Source organism: Aethalodelphis obliquidens, unplaced genomic scaffold, assembly GCF_003676395.1.
Source record: "Aethalodelphis obliquidens isolate GAN/ISIS:26980383/991018 unplaced genomic scaffold, ASM367639v1 scaffold21, whole genome shotgun sequence".
Classification (NCBI taxonomy): Eukaryota; Metazoa; Chordata; class Mammalia; order Artiodactyla; family Delphinidae; genus Aethalodelphis; species Aethalodelphis obliquidens.
In genome coordinates, this window is record NW_020837965.1 from 2,524,579 (window position 1) to 2,546,161 (window position 21,583).

Sequence of the window (21,583 nt, forward strand, 5' to 3'; positions counted from 1 at the left end):
ATAAAGATCTGTGGAGAAAATTTAGAGAGTTTATACCTGCTGTGCCCTGGGAAGTCATACCCTGGAATGGCAAAGAGCTTGGATATTGGCTCATTTATTGGGCAACTTGCTAAATCTCTGTGAGTCTCAGTTTTTCTCGTTTGTAAAATGGGGATAATAGCACCTGCTTTATATGCTGTGGCTTAAATAGGGCGACGCATACAGAAAGCCCTCCGTAAGTTAGGCTGTTCTCATTGTCATTATCAATGTGACTTACCAGAGGGTTGTACGCAGCACAGGGGAAGAGTAATAATAATGATGACAGCGACGATCATAGTAACAGCTCACATTTTCTAAGCATACACGTGGCACGTCAGGTGCCACGACAGTCCCTGGAGTAGCACGGTGAGCAGCCTCTGGCTGTAAGGGGCGCCTAGTCGTGAGGGGAAGCCCGGTGTGTTATTGGAGCCCAGGAAGAAGCACCCAGCCTGGGTGGAGGCATATCCCTTCCTGTATGTGTCAAGACTTTCTTGAACACCCACGAAGAGCCAGGCCCTGTATCAGGACAGAGAGTATTTCACATGGATGCCGCGACAGAGGTGGCATCCGCCCATCTTCTCGCCTTGCTGAGGGATGGACGCCTCTTTTTACTTTTGTGGAGCAGTTCACTCTCCTGCTGACATCTGTCTGGGATCAGGCAGCCTGGGTGGGAGGGGGAAGCTCATGAGACTGGCATCTAGCAGACAGAGTCAGTGAAGCGGGGAAGGGGTTCATCTTGGACTCCAAGTCAGACCCTGGCACATAGTAGGTGCTCAGGAAACTGGGGTCCTCGCGGTCCTTTATGCCTGACGCTTGGCATTTTCACTCTTGGTCTTGCCAGCTTCCCAGGGGGAGAAGCTTGGTGGAGGGTTTGACTCGCCTCGGGTGTAGTAGGCAGGGCTGAGCTGCTTTGTGGCTGTGTCACAGGATGGGGTCAAGAAGACTCTTCCAAACAGGGAACTTCTCCCCAAAAACCTCTTCCCCAAAGGGAGGAACTGTCCTCCTTCCTGCCCTTATGTGCCTGCTCCTTCTGCCCTCACAGAAGGGGCCGGGAGGGGTGAGCCAGAGTCCCATCAGCACGTGAGTGTGGTCTTGTGCTGGATGGGATTCCGCTGCCCCTTCAAGGTCCGAGGTACTGATGGACATGGATGATACAGCCACATCCGCTGGGAAGCTGTGGTCGTTATTGACTTTCTTCCTGAGAACGCCTCCAGAATAAACTTGCCTACATTCATGTCCTTATCGCAGTGTCTTGTCCCAGAGAACCCACTGTAGAGGTGGTCAGTTGCAACCCATTCTGACTCTCGAAGCAGAAGGGGAGTTCATTGCACACCCGTCAGGAGGCTCAAGGACCACGCTTAGCCAGACAAGGACCAAGGGAAGCCCCTGAGAGCCCAGGCACGGGAGATGCAGTAATCAGGAGAGCCTGGCCCAGGGCTGCCCACGCCCCTGCGGCTGACAGCACTACTGCTACTCTCCCCAGTAAGATGACTCACAACAGGGGAATTGCCTTGAAATAGGAAGTAGGGGTGGGATGCTGGGTAGACCCTTGCCTGGGGAAAAGAGTTCACTACAGCCATGTTCAGCATCAAACACAAAAGTGCCAGGTTGTGGGGTAAAAAGGATGCTGCTGGTGAAAGGGCGAGCACTGATTGGCCCCCAAAAGACAGTCCCCTCAGGCAGTCTGGCTGGGTGTGCTTACAGCATCCTCCTGGCCCTCCGAGCACCCCCGTGAGCTAGGAAGATGGAAGAAGGTAGGACTGGCAGGAGGAAGTGCCGGGGAAAGACAGGGCCCCGAAGATCACCTGACTGGGGCTCTGTGCCCGTGACGCTCTTGACCTTTGGGGAAAGGAGGAGGAGTTGAAGCCACCGAGCTTGCTCCCTCTGGGGACGCTGGCTCTGTCTCTGACTTCTTGTGTGTTTTAGTCAAGGTCCATTTCATGGTAAGGAAAGGAGAGCCGCTCTGCTTTCTGTGTTCGTTCTCACTTGGAGCTCAGTCGATGTGTCCCATCCATCTTTTCACGTCAGGTCACATAGGTTGGTGGCCACACACAGGCTTGTGTAGCCTTGGGTGAGGAGCCCCCTGGAGGTCCTGTCCGCCCTGCCTGCTGGTGGGGCTGTCAAATGGTACCAACAGCTCTGTCCAGACAGCAGGAGCTGTGGGTGGGCAGCACTCTTGAAGGTGGTATGGACCCAGTGACGATAAGGGGTCTGTCTCCCTAGGATAGGGCCTCACTCCTGGAAAGGGACGTCAGGGTGGAATGGCCACAGCTGCTTGCGTACCTGCTGTTGAGAGCCTTCCGGGCACCGGCGTTCCTGGTGTGGCCAGGACAAACAGCATGCTCATCCCGTGGGGCGTTCGTATAGACAGACAGAACTGAATCCTAGAATCTCTGAGGGAGGGATCCAGAAACTGACATCTGTAACGAGTGCCCATCTAGATGCTTTTTATGTGAGCAGTTTGCAAGTCTTTGTTATAGCTCTTTGGAGGGGCCGCGCATGGCAGGGATTCCTTTCCTCTCTTGGTAAAGCTAACTCAATCCTGCCTGGATTCACGGCAGATCTAAAATGATGTGTCCTCTTTCCCCAGCCGTTGGAGGAGTGTGTTTGTTGTGCTTTGTCTTTTGGAGATGGAAAGACTCAAGAGCTGAAGGTTGCTTGGGATGGATTTCAGGAGGATGTTGACTCCAGAGAGGCAGGACCAGGCCTAGGGCAACCCGGATGGGCCATTATTACTGTGAAGACAATTATCTTAGGATTGTCCAATCACCTGGCCTGAGGCTGGCCATGTGGCAGCTGTAAAAAAAAGCCATCGGCGCGTAGCCCTGAAGATCTAGCCATTGCTGAAATTCCAAAGTCAGCGCTAACACCCCTGGTGATGTTGAACAACTCTGAGACCTTCTCCCTTTCCTCCCCAAAAGGTGTGCGCCTTGATCGAGTGCGTGGAGGCCGCCAGAAATACAAGCGACGGCTGGACTCAGAGAGCAGCCCGTACCTGAGCTTACAGATTTCTCCTCCTGCTAAAAAGCCATGTGAGTGCAGGGCATCCCTGCCCCTCTTGCCAGCATCTGTTCCTGGAACATCTGGCGTCCCTTTGGGGAAATGCCATCTTCACACTGCTGGGTTATGGGGCACTGAGGGTCACGGGGAGGGGCATCAGTGTCTGGCATTGGTATCGGGTACTTCAGGCTTCATTCAGAAGACCTTTCCTGTGGCATTTACAGAATGTAGCTCCAAATGCAGCATGATCCTAAGAGGGCACAGGCCCAGCATCCCTCACCTCCCACTCGAATCACGTTCATCTCAGGAGAATTCACCAGGCAACTTCCCTTGTTGGGATATCTCCCAAGAGCCCAAACCATCACTGCCAGCAAGTCTGTGGAGTCAGAAAGGGATGGACTGGGAGTTTTGGGTTAGCAGATGCAAACTATTACATATAGAATGGATGGACACCAAGGTCCTACTGTATAGCACAGGGAACTATAGTCAATGTTCTGGGATAAACCATAATGGAAAAGAATATAAAAAAGAATGTGTATATGTATAACTGAGTCACTTTGCTATATAGCAGAAATTAAAACATCATAAATCAACTATCACCAATAAAATAGAAGGAAAGAAAGAAAAAAAAGAAGAAAGAGAGAGAAAGGAAGAGAGAAAGAAAGAGAGAAATAAAGAGGGAGGGAGGGAGGGAGGAAAGGAAGGAAGGAAGGGAGGGAGGGAGGAAAGGAAGGAAGGGAGGGAGGAATGGAGGGGGGTTTTTAGCCATGTTTGAGCTTCCTGGGGCTCCTGGGAACCCGACTTTTCTTCCTGAGCCATCTCAGATTCCACCTTGGCCCCTTTCCTCTTTTCCCAGGCATTTACATTCTCCCTTTTGTTGTTGCAGTGACTAAAATCGTCTCCTACCTGCTGGTGGCTGAGCCGGACAAACTCTACGCCATGCCACCCCCTGGCATGCCAGAGGGCGACATCAAGGCTCTGACCACTCTCTGTGACCTGGCAGACAGGGAGCTCGTGGTCATTATTGGCTGGGCCAAGCACATCCCAGGTGAGTCCCAGAGGACTGGGGGAGAGTGTAGTCAGAGGCTCACAGCCGCTCTCTCCGTGGCTCTGGTCCTGATGCATGGGAGCCCGTGACCCAGGAGCCCTGTGGAATCTTGGCAAAACTATTTGTCTCTGGCCTCCTTTCTCTCTTTGTGGGATTGGAGGTGAGCCGTTGTTTGGAAGGTCCAGTGATGTTCCTGAACTGCTGGGGGCTCTTCAGAACGGATTATCATTCTAGCAGGGGTATGACTGCTTCTACAATAGGTAATAATCAGAGCAGGTTCTTTGAATCCTTAAAGGCCAAAGAACAGGGTTTTATCCTAAATCTTATTGGCAATATACTGGAAAACAACACAGAAGAGGGATTGACTCTTGTTTCCTACTAGAGGCAGGTGAAGTGGAGTGGTTAAGAGCATGCGCTTTGGAATCAGACTGGGATTCAGGTTCTGGGTCTGCAACTTGCTAGCTGTGTAACCCAAGGCAGGTCGCCCGACCTCTCTGCAAACAGGAAACACCAGCAGTACCTCCTTCGTGGGCTTTGACGTGGGGCTGAAATGCGAGCGTGTGTACGATGCTTGGCACATCCTGACGTCAGCTGCGTGCTCACTCTTGCCATTTGCCTGATCTTAAGGGAGGCCTGTCTCTCAGTTGGGATTCTGTGATTTTTAAGATCATTTCTGGCATGAAAAGTACATGTTACGAATGTGTTTTGGGTGATCCGGACTTCTCTTCGTTGCATGTGGCCCCAAACCCCTCTTTCAGTCTTTTTCATTCTGGATAGAGGGAGGGAGCTGATTTTTAATTCGTTTTTGTAGACTCCGATACCCACATATTCTGCATCACACCCTTCTTGGGGGCTTTCTAAAGTCTGTGCAGTTTATTCCTTTGCGGTCCTAACGGCTTGGCTCATACTGTCGGGGAGACGTCCTGTTCTTCTCTGGCAGTGACCTACCATGGACTCAGATTCTTCCTAGCTTTGTAATGTGGGACAGTTTATCTTCCTGTCTCTAGATCCTTTTTGTGTTTGCCACCGGCTCTGAAAGATGAATACGGCATGCATGGTTAGGTAGCAAAGGTGTCCGAAACTTTAGATGCCAAGGCCCACAGTGGATTGGGGCAAGTCAGAAAGTCCTCATATAAGATGTTATGGGCACAGCTTACAGGAAGGAGCCTTCCTGCGGACAACGGCTCAGAGGGGGTGCTGGTGTCACTTAGCTGGCAGGAAGCCTAGAATTCCTTCCACAGGGACTCCCTGACTCACGGGTGGGCTCCCTGGGGATCTGGGCTGGAGCGCCCTTACTAAGGAGCTCAGCCTCTTGGGATTACACACTCAGTAGTTTTTGAATCTGCCCTGCGCTGATTCAGCACCACTGTGGGGTCAGGCCACTGCTTAAGACACCTCAGCCTGGATTGCTCCACTAACCCAGGGCCAGGTTAGGCACAGCTCCCCCTGCACACACCCCCTTCCCATCACGCACTCCTCTTCCAGGCTGAGCAGATACTGCATCGCAGCCACGGCTCAGGAGTGGCTCCTGGCGGGCCCGTGGGTCACTGCCCGCTTCTTCTACCACCTCGTGCCCACAGTAACCCCCAGGGGGTAGAGTAGCACCAGGAGGCAGTGCCTCCCTTGCACCATTTTCCTTCTCATCTCCCAGCCCCACCTCCCGTCTGTGCCCAACCAAGGGTGCAGTGGCAGAGCAGAATGGTTGCTGAGGGCACAGACTTTGGATTCAGGCAGACCTGGCCTCTCATCCCAGCTCCGTCCTTACTGGCTCTGTGCGAGATGCTTCATTTTTCTGTGCGTCAGGGTCCCCGCCTGTGAGCAGTAGAGCCTCCCTCACTGGGTTGCTGGGAGGACCTGGCTCGCTTAGCCCAGGCCCTGCACAGAGTGGGCACCTGATAAACGGCAGAGACTGTGACCATGGTCGTTGCTAATAGTATTAAAAGCCTCCTTTCACATCATCATTTCTCCTTGTCCAAAGCTGAATTCTTTTTGCTTAAAAAATAAACATAGGGGCTCATTTGTCTGTCTCAAATGCTAATTTGCCTATTTTGCATACATTTGCATGCTGAATTATTTGGGCCTGACCTTCTAGTGTTTAAGGTAAAATTAATTAATAGGGTCTCCTGCTACTGCATGTAAACCTCATATTAAGGGTGATGACATAATCCAGTGCCTGATATAGTTAAACTAATTGACTTAATCCCATCTCAGATTAGATGGAAAACTTATCTGAAGACCTGGTCAGAGAATGAGAAAGAGAATGAGAAACAGGGCAGGTTGAATAGGAAGGATACAAGCCAGGGCCCCACCCTGGGACTTTTGTCAGCAACTGTCCATCTTGGTCCCTGGACAGACAGAAGGACTGGCTTGGCTTCTTAGATGGCTCAGGTTAGAGCTCTGGAGAGGAGCCCAAGCCGCTGCCCTGAATTAAGCACAGGATACCACATTTCATGCATCAGTATTGCCTAATCCAGAGCCTGGCACACAGAGGGTGCTTCCTACTTGCTTTTGCATGCATTTATTGAGCACTAACTGTATGTAAACTCTCTTGCTAGGAGTTGTGGCCCATCTAAAGAATTAGATTAATTGCTGCCCTAAGGGTCTCATTTGGGAATAAGTTAGATAATTTAAAAAAACAAAACAAAAACCTTTTTTCATGGAAAATTTCAAACAAAGGTAGACCAAAGAGTATGATGAACCTCCCCATTACCCTGCTTCAACAGTTATCCCCTCAACGGCCAATCTTGTTTCCTCTCTACCCACCCATTTCCCACCTCCTGTATCTCAGACGTGAGAAGGCAGATGCTTAGTTAGAATGCAGCAGGAAGAACCACAGGATGGAGTGCAGAGGCAGGAGGGATGCCGCGGGCTTGGGGGGGGGAGAGTAGAACAAGAGTGAGGCCTTCAGGATTGATGGGCAAGTGGCCATGGAAGAAAAGTCCAGAGAGACATTAAGTGCTGTGCACAGAAGCGGACATATTCATGCGGGCACTGAGTGGCCAGCTTAGCCGGAAGGAAGGCTCATTTGAGCACGAACTCATTCCCAGCACTCCTCTCCCTTTTCCCCATATTACTGAACACACAGGATACTTTTGCAAGGGTGAGTTCCGTGGGAAAGCTGGGGCTGCTTGTGATTCCCCCAGAGCAGCAGCCACTCTTTCGTTTGAGTCAGTCTGAAGTTGCCCACCCCAGCACAGGCTTTTCCCTTGAGTTGAGTTTTCCAAGTATTGGGCCGCCCAGAGAACAAGCCCAAGTCTTTAGAGTGTCCGCCTCTTATTCCCCATGAGCGAGAGATTAGAACAAGAGGCAACAAACATTCACAGGCAGTGGGTATCACTTGATGAATTGCAGCCTGCAGATGTTATTAGGTGTTACCCTCCCAGCCCAGGCAGCCCCGAGGGTGCCCCAGCCAGGACAGCCTCCTCCAGCTGGCCCTGCCCAGCCCAGGCTGACACGTGCACGGCCTCTGCAGGGGACCCCCCCAGGGGCCTCCTAGCGGAGGGTCCCTCAGAGACCCTGCTACCAGGAAGCCACTGTCTGGCTCACACTGGGGAGAGAAGAACACCAGCGGCCGATGAAATATGGGCTGACGAGTGACAGCAGCTGTGTCTGGAGTGGCCTCAGATCCTATAATTACATCTCCCTTTATTACCTCTGCTAATGGCCCTCCAGGTCGACAGAAACGATAATAAATTAACAGATTATGAACTCCACTTGCCACAAATTATGTGCTCTTTTTTTTTTTTTAAATTCTAGAAGCTCATGCTGTCAAATCACTGGGGGATGGGGGCTTGGGAAGAGCCCGAATGTTATTAGATCAGTTGGTGCAGATAAAGCAACTTTCCGGGGGCAGCAGAGCTCAAGGTGGGAGAGGTGGGAGTAGGTAGCCAGCTGGGAGAGCCCCAGGGGCACGGGCCACACGTAGCCTCTCCCAGCAGCCCCTCTGCCCCAGAATTGCTGATCAGTTGATGGAGGAGACTCAGCCCAGCACAGGAACGCAGAAGTGAAGGGTGCATTGCTGAAGGGCAGGGAGCAGTGCTTCAGCTCCTTTGTTTGGGTTTAATAAAAGAAAGAATATGTGCTTCCAGTAAAGATGTGGCAGAGGGGTGGAAGTGATGTGTTCCAAATACCCATCTTTCTCAAGCCTCATTCTGGGAATTTGTGTATGTGTATAGCCACTGTGTGTGTGTCCCCTCCCTGCCATCCTTCATACTATAACACTGCTTTACACTCTGCTTTTTTCATTTAGTTATATGAAATAGTAACATTTACTATATGCTAAGCCGTGTTCTAAGCGGTCCACACGTTAGCTCATTTAATCCAAACAACCCAATGAGGTAAGTACTATTATTATTCCCATTTTACAGATGAGGAAACTGGGGCACAGAAAACGTGCCCAGGGTCACAGCCAGTGGTCAGCAGAGCTAGGATTCCAACAGACAGGCTGGCTCTGGCATCTGTGCCCTTCATAGTTAACATCTCTCTTGGGCAGTGAGTATCTTTCTACATCCACATTCATGGTTCTTCCTTATTCTCTCTAGTGGCTTCTACTGTTCCATTCACCCAGCTAATAATTACATGTTATTACATTTATATAATAAGTACATATAGTACATTGGTTACATTCAGGGTGTCGCCTGCTTTGGGTCGTTACAAACAGATCTAACAAACAGCCTTTTCACATTTATCTTTTTATGTTTATGCATACTTTTCTTTCTAGGAGAAATTCCTAGCGGTGAGATTGCTCGGTTGAAGGGAGAATGCCTTTTGTGTTATGCTTGATTTAATGTCTTAATGTCGCTTCTTCAACACGGACAGGTTCAAAAGCCAAAACGAGACAAAAACGCGTAGGCAGAACTCTCACCTCCATCCCCATCCCCTCCCCCTCCTTTCTCCTAGAGATAATTTTTATTTCTCATTTTTCCTTCTTGTGTTTCTTTTGTCAAACATTAGAAAATATTGGAGCTATTTCAAACATTAGAAAATATCCAATATTTCCCCCCGACCTTGCACAAAACCAAGCAGCCTCTATCCGCTGTGCAGCACTTTGGGGTGTGCACCTGGATTTTCAAAGCTATTTCTAGATCCTTCTGAAGAAGCTCAAGGAAGAAGAGAAGAGTCAGGGGCTGAGTCACTCCTCAAACCAGCCTAGCAAGGGGTATGCACACAGGCCTCAGGACACCCTCAGGTGGTGGTCCCACATCCCCAAGTTGCTCCATCCCCCCCTCCACCGCACCCTCTGCCACCGACCTGCCCTGTAGGCCTGCCTCTGACTCAGGCATGATAAGCAAAGGCAGCTAAACCCGGACTCATGTCTAGAGGACTAAGAGGGTCCATCTATGTTCTTCTGGCCCATCTTCTCGTCACCCAGGAGTCGAGGCCCGGTGGCATCTGTCCATTCTTGCCTCTGTGCCAGGAATGTTTGTGGGGCCCCTTTGCACCAGGCTGGGCACTTGGCAGTGGGGCTCGGAAGGTGAGCGGCTTGGTGCCCGTGCTCCCGGGAGCCCGGGGCACAGGAGTGACTGCGGTCCGTGCAGACACACCCCTTCAGGGCTCCACCTCGCCCCTCAGAGCTCAGCCCCAAAGTCTCCTCTTCTGCAGAGTCCCCCCGGACTCTCTCATTTGGGCCACATTCCCCCATTGCATGTTCTCAGCCCTTCATCTCATTGGAGCTCTTACAGCTGTAACCTCATGGGGACACGCCATCACTTGGGGTGTGGCTTTCCCTCTTGACTGAGCTCTGGAAGGCAGGGATCGGCTCTGGTTCCAGCTGGCCATTCTGTCCCTGGTGCCTGGCACAGGGCCTGGCACTTAGTAGGTGCTCAGAAAGTATGTGGGGCGTGAACGAGGGGGCAGAGCGTGTTGCCCATGTTCTCCTAGCCGTGAGCCTCTCGTGAATCTTTTGTCTTTCGTTTCCAGAAGCCTAGCTCCTACCCCACCCTCCCTCTCTGCCACCTTCCAGTTCAATTGTCTATTAATTTTGCCCCGTCCACCTCCTACATCTTCCCTCCCAGTCTGTCTGCCTTCAGACCCGCACCCCCAGTGCAGTCCCACACGTCCCTACGTACACACACCCCCCGTGCTGGCTGATTGCTATCTGTTAATTAATGTCGCCCCAGGCCTCTCCTGCTCAGAGGCCCGATAAGGGAAATTGGATGTCCATTTCTATCTATCTTTCATTACCACCCGGCTCTCCCCGCCACCACGGGCAGCCCACACCCGCTCCCACTCTGGGATCTGGACGACAACACACGAGCACCTGACCCCTCTGTGCCACAGCCTCTCCCCCGAGAAGACGCATCAATCCACGCTCACCCCGTGTCGGCAGTATAATCGCTCCAGCTCTGTGGGCGATCACCCGGGGATGCCAGCAGCCGGGTGGTGATCCCAGGTCCGGGTGTACAGATCGGCCTGCGAACTGTGATAGTCAGACTAAAAAGGGTGTTTACTGGGAAAGGGGTACCTACTGAGCGAAGGGGGGCTTCCTCCCCTGGATGCCCCTTACAGTTGGACATTGGTTGTTGCGCTGGTTGGAAAACAGGGAGGGACAGTGGCTCTTAGAGACAGAGGACAGCAGATGAGGGTGAAATAGACTCCAAGAGAACCCAGAGGGATGGGCCAATCCAGAGGCTTGGGACCGCCCCGGGCCTCCAGTCTGGGGGTGGGGGAGAAGAATCACATCAATAGCGTGCTAACAACAACAACAACAACAGTAATAGTACCTACCTTCCTCGTTCACGTGTACTGAGCACCAGTTGTGTGCAGGGGGAGGTGTTAGGTGCTTCCCACGGCCATCTCTTTTCATCCTCACCGCACCCTGAGTCAGAACACTGCATCTAAGTGGGGTTAGGTTCTAGGTCAGCAAGTAAAGAGTCCTACATAAGCAAAATTACCCGTGGAGCTCCCTTAATTTCAGTTGTCCATGACGGGTGCATAGTGCAATGGCTTTGTGGATACCTTTCCTTTTTGGCACATCGGATGTGGTCAGTCGTGGAACCCATCACTGAGTTTCTGGTTGAAGTTACTGCCTTGTGTTTAGTGACCAAGATATTTGAAAATCAACTCTCCTCCTCCCTCCCTGCTTCCCTCGCTCTCCCTTCCTTCCTTCCTTTTTTTTTTTTCTTTCTCTTAAATCAAGATGTTCATTGACTTTACCTAAGTTAAGTGCATATATAATACAGTTCCAGTGCGTCATTCTCATTTTGCAGATGAAGACTTTCTTCTCATCGTTAATAATAATAGTAAGAGCTCAGTAAATGTATGTTTTGTAATCATGGTCTCATTTAGACCTCACAGTGACTCTCTGAAGCAGGCACTACTGTTATACCCATTTCATAGATGAGGAAGCTGAGGTTTGGGGAAGTAGCACAGCTCTTACAAGGTCAGCCTACAGGTAGTAAATGCAGAGTCGGGATTCAAGCCCAGGCAATCTTCAGAGCACACTGAACAAGACAGTGTCATAACTCTGGAGCCGCCCCTGCCCCCATCCTTCTTTCACTCTGAACTCAGCCTCCTTGCTAGTAGGGAGGGGGAAACGCCCCTGATCCAAGCTCACAGAATACAGGACTGCTTGGGTCATTGTTAGGTGGAGAGTGATGGCCAGGCCAGTGGGGGTCTGACCTCTGGGAGGACAGGCTGCCTGTGAGAAAGTGCCCCCTGACCCTGGGCGCTCTTGAGCTCTTAGCAGCCCCAGGCTGTGGTCACTGGCCGGGAACAGCTGATTCCTCCTCCTTCCTGGTTGGGCCCCTGGGTCTCGGCACAGCTGAGACTCTGCGTTGAGGTCAGGCGTCACTCGAAAGCACTACAGCCTCCCCTGCACTGAGCAGAGAGGGGGATATGGAAACTCCTCTGAGTGGAAGGCACCCTATACTGCCACCTCCTGATTCTACGATGAATTCAATAACTCCTTAAATTACAAATGCATTTCATTCATCAAAAAGCCTCTCTGCACATTCGGAAAATGCCATAGAACTAACAATAATAATGATAATAACAACTGTCAACATTGACTGAGCTCTTGCTTTGTTAAGTCTTTTCCATGAATTCCATGTCTGACTCATTCACCAAGGGAAGGACAATGAGACCAGCAGGTAAAAGGGAGGGGCAGGGTCCATAGGTTCCCCACCAGCGCCAGGGAGGCCCCCTGACCTCCGCTGCCCTGCTTGCGCCCTCTTCCTGCAGGCTTCTCCAGCCTCTCTCTGGGGGACCAGATGAGTCTGCTGCAGAGTGCCTGGATGGAGATCCTCATCCTGGGCATCGTGTACCGCTCGCTGCCCTACGACGACAAGCTGGTGTACGCTGAGGACTACATCATGGACGAGGAGCGCTCCCGCCTCGCGGGCCTGCTGGAGCTCTACCGGGCCATCCTACAGCTGGTGCGCAGGTACAAGAAGCTCAAGGTGGAGAAGGAGGAGTTTGTGACGCTCAAGGCCCTGGCCCTGGCCAACTCAGGTACGGGCGGGTGTGGGGCGTCCAGGGGGAGCTCCAGGAGGTCTTCTGGGCCTGGGGAGCACAGCTCTGGGGCCTGTGAGCAGGACCTCTGTAAGGGGCAGGAATGGTGTGAGGACGCCAGAGCTTCTTGTCACCAAAGATTGTGCAAGGGGTGGCCTGGAGGCGAAGAGATGGTGATGGAGGCTGGCATTGGCTGAGTATTTCCTAAGGCCTTGGTTTGCAGGGCATCCTGCTGGGCCCTTGCCATGAAGGTCAGCACAGGGTTAAGGGCACAGATTTTAGAGGCAGGTTGCTAAGAGTCAAGTCCTGCTCCTGCCACTTGGGCAAGTCTGTGCCGCACTTCACTCTGTGCCTCAGTTTCTTCATCAGTAAAATGGGAACAACAAACAGTCCAGAAGACTATGGAAGGGATTTATTTATATATAGTTATGCTTACACTACGCTTGGCATATAATAAGTACTCAGTCTGTTAAATGAATTAGCCATGAACTGATTTCATCTTACAGTCAACCCTATGAGCAAAGTTATTATTTTAACCCCATTTTACAGATGGGGAAACTGGGGCTTGGAAAGGTGAAGCAAATTGCCCAGGGTCACACAGTTAAAGAGTGTCAGACAGAGCTAGGACCCATACCAAGGTCCTCTGATTCCAAGGTCAACTCCAAGCTTATACACACTCCTTGAATCTCCCACTCAAACTGCTCAGGCCCAAGAGAGAAAACTTTCCTGCCATTAAAAAGGAGGCTTCACTCCATTTCTTTTAGCGCCCACCAACTTCTAGCTAGACTCTCTGGGGAGAGGGACCGGGCCTTGGTAACTCAGGTGAGTGAGCTTCAATGTAACCTGTGTCCACACTCTGCAGGTACCAGGCCAGGTGCAGGGGTTGTGGAGGGGATTGCAGAAGAAGGAGAAAGGCAGGGTCCCTGTCCTAAAGAGAGAGTGTCAAGCACGCAGACACATAATTCTGCTGCTGGGCGCATGCAGTAGTCAATTGCTCAGATCTCAGTCAAGCTCAAAGTGGACCCAAGTTCAAATTCTAGCTCTGATACTTCGTAGCAGTGTGACCTTGGGCAAGTTGGCAACCTTCCGTAGCTCTGTCCTGTGTGTAAAGTTGGGATGTCCCCATCCCTCCTCCAAGCACTTTTTTAAATGATTGACTGAAGATAACACGCTTAGCCCAGTGCCTGGCCTAGAGGAGATGTTCAATAAATATTAATTATTATCATTATTATTAATATTAGAGAAAACAAGTGTTATCAGTGTATGGAAGAGAGAGAGCTGGTTCCAGATGGAGACAGTACAAATAGGGGAACCAGCCAGTTTGCTTAATGCTGTCACACTTTCACTGGAAGTTCCATGTCCTGGGAAACCTCAATCCCTGTAAAACTGAGACAGTTGGTCCCCTAACAAATGGCTTCACAGAGAATACAGGGGATGCTGTCACTGCCCCACTCAGACCCCCTTTACTGGGTTAGTGCATCCGTGCCCCAGCTGCTGAATTTTGCTGCTGATAGCACACAACTGCCCCCTTCGCCAGAGACCTACCCTCACCTGCCTTGCTTGGAGGGTTACATATCCAACCCCCCGCCCCCTTCTCACCTTCAGCCAAAAGCGGACCCACACAGGGGAACCAAAGGCTGGACTCCCGGAGTGGGATCAGGCGCAAGCCAGGCTGCGTGCATCCTTACCGTGCTTGCCCCGCCCTCGCCCTATCCCGCCTCCTTACCTTCCTTTCTCCTGAAAGCACACTCGCCACAAATCCCATGCACCCGAGCCCCCATCTCAGGCTCTGCTTCCAGGGAATATGACCTAATAGACAGAAGGAAGCTTTTTTTTTTAGTTCAAATCCCTTTTATTAAAAAACTAATGCAAAAAAAGAGTTAAACATCTTACATACTTCTGTAGAGACCATTTACACACACCTTGATTCCAAAATTGTAACGTAGTCTGTTAGAGAATGCTAACGCTGTTGGTTTCTTTCTGGTACAGTTTCAGATTGACAGAATAACTGAGCAGATAGTATATAGAGTTCCATACACCATCCCACCTTCATTCCCCAGCCCCTGTACACAATTCCCATTAACATCTTGCGTTAGTCTGGTAATTTGTTGCAATTAATGAGCCAATTTTTTTTTTTAATCTGACGGCTTTTTTTTTTTTTTTAGTTTCGTTTATTTATTTATTTATTTTGGCTGCGTTGGGTTTTCATTGCTGCGCGCCGGCTTTCTCTAGTTGCAGCGAGCGGAGGCTGCTCTTTGTTGTGGCCCGCGGGCTTCTCACTGCAGTGGCTTCTCTTGTTGCGGAGCACGGGCTCTAGGTGCGCGGGCTTCAGTAGTTGTGGCGCACGGGCTTAGTTGCTCCGCGGCATGTGCGATCTTCCCAGACCAAGGCTCGAACCCATGTCCCCTGCATCGGCAGGCAGATTCTTAACCACTGAGCCAGCATGGAAGCCCAATGAGCCAATACTGATACACTATTATTAACAAAAGTCCACAGTTGCCTTCAGAGCTTACTCTTTGTGTTGTCTGGTTCTATCAGTTTTGCCAAATGCACAACGACAAATCTCCGTCATCACATATCATGCAGAAGAGTTTCACACCGTCACAGTTCCCTGCGCTCTCCTGTTCCAAGGGAAGCATTGTCATCAGCGGTTGTAGAGGGGCTGGGGGTTTGGGTGGGCCGAGGAGGAGAGGGAACCAGTGAAATCAGAGGACACAGGGCAAGCACAGCCAGATGCAGCAAGGCCGCCCAGACCCTGGAGGGCACCTCCTGGATGTTGGACTCTCCTGACCACTTCTCACAAGACCCGGAGCTCACGCTTGCCCAGGCCAGGAGAGGAACGTGAGGAGGTAGGAGGCCACTCAGCTGTCGCCTCCACCCACTCCTCAACGCCAAGCTTTCAGAGGACTCTTTAGCTCTGCCAGCTGCTCTGGCCTTAGATCTCAATACATACAGACATGCACGCATGCACATGCGCACACACAGACATACACACATACAAATATAAAACACCTGAGGACCGACGGAACCCGGCAGGAGCTGCCGCTAGCATCAAGCTTTGCCAGAGTAGGTGCTTTGCCATGAGAGACAAAGTGCCGGGAGTCTGGACTTCTTGTCCCAGTGGCATTTACCAGGCCATCCTGCAGCTCTGTGCAGGTTCAAGAGCTCCAAGTGGAAAAAGAGGAGTTTGTGATGCCTCAGGCCTTGGCTGTGTCATGGAGCGATCAGATGCAGGCAGGAAACAAAGAACAGGCCTGTTTGGAGGTATGGCTAGAAGAGCTGTTGGTGTCAGAGCAGAGGCTCCAGGACTCTGAAGGGAGTGGGGTGGAATAGGGTCGGTATAGGGAGCCGTGAAAGGTTGTGGAGGAGCGACCTGTCCCCAGCAGCGAGGTAGGACAGTCACCCAGGCAGACAGCGTGTTAGCTGGAGGAGAGACAGGGGCTAGGAGATCACTGGAGTGGTGCTGGTGGCAGCCCCGAGGGCCACCACGGGTGCCACTGCGGAGGCTGAATGGGCGGTAGCAGGTCAGAGGCTTTGGCCCCGAACCACGCCCCCTCGGAGCCTGCTGGCTGTCTTTCACCCCACCTCCCGGCCTCTCCAAGGCTCCCTGACAGCAGAAAAAAATCATAGCCATTGATTTTGTAATTAACAGTTTATCAATGCCATCGATACAGACTCGCTGATGGATTGCAAAGGAATTAATCTTCCAATGTTATTTTATTTCAGTTTTGGTCGAAGACAGCTGCCAGTTTTGGCCTCCTTGGGGAGCGTGGGGTGGTGGGAAGAGGAAACCGGCAGGAAGGAAAGGAATCTGGACGGCCAGGCCCCAGCCTTACAGGGACTAGTGCATCTTGGCTGCACGCTCTGGAATCAGCCAAGAGTGTAGGAATGGAGCCACGCTTCATCCCCAGCTGGCAAAGGAAGAGTCCTCACCGCCTTGGTAACAAGGAGCAGGAAAATGTGGAGGAGTCTTAGGTATGGGGCCGGCTCTGCGAGAGCACTCTCCTGCAGTCTGAGTTTTCACAGTAATGATAATAACAACATTTATTAGGCACTCTCATTTGCTCCATTTCACAGACAGGAAACCATCTCAGAGAGCCTAAGTAACTTGGCCAAAGTCACACAGCATCTGAGACTCCAGAGTCTTACCCACCTCTTTCTACTGCTATTCTCCTAAGAAAAAGAGACAGGACCCTTGGAGGCATGGGCTGAGTACGGATCCAAAATGTCAGAGGGAATTACTGGGCTTAGCCAGTTGGTACAACTGCCCTTGGCAGTCTGGTATGTAAACCAACCCAGCATGCAAAGGAATTGCCCTGCTTTTTTTTTTTGAAGAATTCAGGAAACTTGCCCAGTCTTCCTTGACAACCCACCCAGAGATTCAAGTTCCCTTGATGCACATGCACCCGTCCCCTCCCACCTTTGGCAGGCCCTGGGGGCTGCAGTTCAGGCACATCAGCAGAGGGCTGGTTATTTTCCCCAAGGCCATGAAGTGGGTTCTACTTTGCTTTTGCTCAGACCCAGCCGTCAGCAGGCACCTCCCTGCCCCTTTGGGATTTAGGTAAATTTCATTTGAAGTTCATGGCCTGAGCCCGAAGCCTTCCCCAGGATTCTGTAGAACTCCCAAGAGCATCTTCCATCGCTGTGCCCCATGTGTCCAGCCATGCTATCTTAGCGCCCCCATATCCCCCACCACATGGCACGCAGACACAGAGCTCAGCCCCTTTATCGGTGTATGTATACTGTAACAGCTATTTTGTAAGGTTAGTGAATGCGCTGAAGACTTGAGCTGGTGCCTAGTGGCAGCAGTAACAATAATAATCATGATGAAGGTCGTCACGGTCATGACGGTTATGATGGTGGCGATGGCGATGATGATGAAGGTGATGGTGGTGGTGGTATTGATGATGATTGACAGTGATGATGGTGGTGAAAAGATGATGATGGTGATGGTGTTAATGCTGATGCTGGTGGTGGTGGTGGTGGTGATGGTGATGATGATACCACTAGCTGGGCACTTATTTTGTGACAAGTACTGTTTTAAGCCCTTGATCTATATTAACTCACTTAACCTCTTGAGGTGTAGGTATGGCTATTATCTCTTCAAAAATTAGGACAATGAGGCACAGAGAAATTAAATAACTTGTCTAAAGTCACAGAGCTAGCAGGTGAGGGACGCAAGATTACAATTCCACCAGTTTGGGTCCAGAGTCCACCTGGCACCTGCAGGACAATGACAGGTCTGCTCGTGTTTAAGCCCTTCAGGGTCTCCACTGCCACCTCTTGGTGGGTTCTCAAGAAAAGTCCTCCATGGATACAGATCTCTCCTTGGGTGTGAACCACAGCTCCGTCATTGGCCTCTGTGACTTCAGACTGGCACCTTAACCTCTCTGAGCCTGGGTTTCTCTCTCTGTAGAGTGAGGATTTGGAAGGCTCCAAAGCAGAGATCAGGGACCCCGGGGTGGCCCCCACGCCCAGGGCAGTGCTCTCCGGCCACGCCCGCTGATGCTCTGCCTTGTGTCCACAGATTCCATGTACATCGAGGATCTGGAGGCGGTCCAGAAGCTGCAGGACCTGCTGCATGAGGCGCTGCAGGACTACGAGCTGAGCCAGCGCCACGAGGAGCCGCGGAGGACGGGCAAGTTGCTGCTGACGCTGCCCCTGCTTCGGCAGACGGCTGCCAAGGCCGTGCAGCACTTCCACAGCCTCAAACTGCAAGGCAAGGTGCCCATGCACAAACTCTTCCTGGAGATGCTGGAGGCCAAGGTCTGATGGCCTGGCCCAAGGACCGAGTCCCACCCAAGGACAGACAAACCGACGGGGAGACCTCCACAGCCACCAGCCTCAACATTCAAGTCCTGTATCATGGCCGCGAGCAGTCCCAGGGGAAGGGGCTCCTGGCCTCCTGGCTGTGTGCAGAGCCCTGGGTGCTGTGGGGTAGGGAACGGGGATGGGAGGGCAGGGCGCGGGGCTCATCTGTAACTGGCTTTTTCTTTGGTATGTTTTTCCTCCGCCACGGGCAACGCTGAGGCCTGGGCCAGAGCTGACTCCCCTGAGGCTGGAGACCACCGTGGAAGTGCCCCCTCTCCCGGCCAAACCACCAAGAGGCAGCACGAGCAGAACACACTTCCTAACCCCATGCCCGACCCCCGTCCTCTGTCCATGGCCTGCGTGGGCAGTGCTTAGCGCCCAGCATACTCAAGTGGGGTACCTTCTGGAGGTTTCCCTCTCCCAGAGGGCAGTTAACTTTCTTGCAGGGGTGCTGCCTACTCTGGGCTTCTGTGGGGCCCCTCAAGAGGCCCTACGCCTTCCACAGTCCAGATGGCTCCCTCCCTCCATCCTTCCTCTAAGCTCCCAGGCCCGGCTCACCATCAGGAGAGTAGCGCCAGAACTCATGCACCCCACCCCTCGGTGCGCCCCCCGCCCGCCTGTCACCGCGGCCCCAGGGCCTGTCCTCCCCCTCTCTCCCCCAGGAGTCCTGCTGCTACTTCCTGCCCTACCTCAGAGCTCACTCCCACAGTGGGTTCAGCCAGCCGAGACCTCAGGGCCCGTGGGTGGGACTGGTGCTGGCTCGGAGAAGAGCAGGGGCCAGGCAACACTCCCCAGCGCTCCCCCTTCTTCTGGCTTCTCCCACTCCCCGGGGGCAGGTCCAGAGCAGGTAGGCCTTGGGAAGCGAGGGAGATGCAGGGGCCTGACCCCGTCTGAGGGCACCCGGGGCACTTGGTTCTGGCAGCCCTGGGAGGACCGGGTCAGGATGGTAGGGAGAGCCCAAACCAATCTTTGCCGAGCACAGAAAGGCCCAGAAGCAGAGATGAGCAGGCGGGGGAACCCTGAAGACAGAGGCTCGGTGGAGGTCACCAGCCCACCTGATCTTTCCTGGTATCCAGGGGCAGTGGACACCGAAGCCCCCTCCCCTGCATCCCAAGGGCTGGGTGAATCAGCGCCACAGGAGGGGTTGCTCCTGCCATCCTTGGCCTAAGGAGGTGTAGCGTAGCTCCCTGGTGCACTTAGAAGACCAGCTTTCTGGCAGGACAACCACTCCGGCGCCCCATCAGTCCTCCAGGCTGCTGTGTACGGTGACAACCACCCCAGTTCGCCCAGGACCGGTTCTGGCACTGAAAGTCCATTTCCCAGGAAACCCCTCAGTCCTACCCAAATGGGGACAGTTGGTCACCCATTTCTGCGAGTGGCTCTGAAAGTTTGTTCTCACCCACTTGTGGTAGGTCGGGGGCAGCCTTGAACATGCCATCCGGTGCTCAGGGGATCGCCCGAGGATGAACGGTTTTGAGCGTTATGGAGAAGCTGCTTCCAATCGGCTGCCTTCTAAAGCAGGGATAAGAGCATCCCCGCTGGGGCACATCCCTGGGGAATCCACACACATTCTAACCCGACCTCTAGTCACTTGGAGAGGCAGGCAGATCCCACCCACCCGTCGCTAGGACCAGGAGGCCAGGCGCCCTCCGCCACAGCCTCGCAGCTTTCCAAGGGAAGCAGCGACCGCTGGCTCCAGCTCTCCACCCCCAGACACCGCTCCTTCTGAACTTTTGCTGGGACGTGCTGAGGTCACCCCAGGCAGGAGGGTTGGCTAAATCCTAGCAGCTGCTCTCAGATACCTTCACATAGAAAATGTCAGGGGTTCCAGAGACTTCACAGACCAGCAAAGTGTGCCCCCCCTCCCTTTTGCCACAGTCACTTGTCAGTCAGCATTGGAATGATCTGGGATACTTCAGCCCTAGCTCTCTCTGCAGTCTCCAATCTGGGCGGACAGACGCACAGGTGCCTCTAAGGGACCAGGGGTAAAACCCAGGCCTAACCTAGCCACTGGGGACCATGCCATGAAGTCTGGACTAGGGAGATGGCACGGTGCGAGAACTTGGGGTCTGCTGTGCGGGAGCCTCCCCTAGCCCCTCACTGTGCTGTGTGCTCGAGGAGGTGGGGCAGAGAGTCGCACCTCATCACCCCCGCTGTCTGTAGCGTCCCTGCTCAAGCATGAGGACCCAAGCTGTGAGCTGCGGCAGGGGCTTGTGCACAACTGGCCTTTGCAGTCCATCTTTTCTAGAGAAAGCATCTCTGGCTCACAGTGCAACAACTGGTTTGCGGTGGGTGGGTGTTCTGTACGCAGGGCAGCTTCGCCTCGCCGGATCGCACGCATCTGCAAGTGTCCCGGCATCAGAGCCCCTTTAAAGCACAGAGGGGGCCGTGGTCCTGATGACCTGGTGCTAAGGAGGTGGACACTCCTGCTGCTGCTGCTTTTACACTTAAAAAACGCCAATGGCGACAGGAAATGTATCGGTAATGATGAGAATTCTGTCCAATGGGAAAGGCCCTGGTGTGTACTTGATGCGTCCATTGGCATTCGGAGAAAAAGTTCAGGAGCCAGCTTCTTAGTTGGAAGTCTAGCCAGCTTTGGGACCTCCCTGGGAAGGGGGGCTGCTGACTTAGTGGAAGACAGTGGAGCAAGGAGAGTTTAGGACACCCCATCCCCCCAAACAGCAAAACTGAAGTTTACCCACAAATCCGCTCTTCCTGGAAAATCTGTAAAGAGGAAATAGCCCTTCTCAGTTGTACTCTCATGATACAGGTCATTGAAATGAACCAAGAAATAAAATGAAGAAAATCCAACCATGGAGAAGGTGGTATTGGCTGGGTTTTGTTTGGTCCCCGTGTCCCCACCCTTTCTAAAGATTCTAGACTGGTTTCGTCTCATGTGAACCTTGATGAAGCTCCCGGTTTGGGCATAGGGGAAACTTCGGTGATTTCCCAGGGCACAATTTAAGAACCGAGTAGGAAGACCAGAGTAGGATGTTGGGTGGGAGGCCGTGGCAGGGCCTTAGAGGAGCCGGAATCTGCACCCCGCCCCGTGTCAGGGTCTCCCCTCCCTCCAGACTCTCCCCTCCCCCTGCGCAGTTGGCGAAGGTGGAGGAGGGTTGTGTCGAGGGGAGGTAGTGGCAAACTCGTGACCAGAAGACAGAGGGGCCCATGCCCACGGAAGAGCACCAAAGAAAAGCACTATGTGGAGATTGTTTTATTTTCTAATAATGATAATATGGCTGGAATGGCTTCTTA

At 52.6% G+C, this 21,583-nt stretch overlaps 1 protein-coding gene across 3 annotated transcripts in view; it reads left to right on the forward strand.

Moving 5' to 3' along the window:
• Positions 1–18,600, forward strand: part of ESRRB (estrogen related receptor beta) — a 74,656-nt gene extending 56,056 nt beyond the window's left edge. For 2 of the 3 annotated variants that reach the window (XM_027120829.1, XM_027120830.1), the window contains 4 exons: positions 2,940–3,050; positions 3,905–4,066; positions 12,248–12,517; positions 18,045–18,600. In XM_027120829.1, coding sequence (XP_026976630.1) covers positions 2,940–3,050; positions 3,905–4,066; positions 12,248–12,517; positions 18,045–18,289 — 788 coding nt within the window. In that variant the 3' untranslated portion in view covers positions 18,290–18,600. Of the gene's footprint in view, positions 1–2,939; positions 3,051–3,874; positions 4,067–12,247; positions 12,518–18,044 lie in introns of all 3 variants that reach the window. The other variant, XM_027120831.1, reaches the window with a different exon arrangement.
• The last annotated feature ends 2,983 nt before the right edge of the window (positions 18,601–21,583 follow it).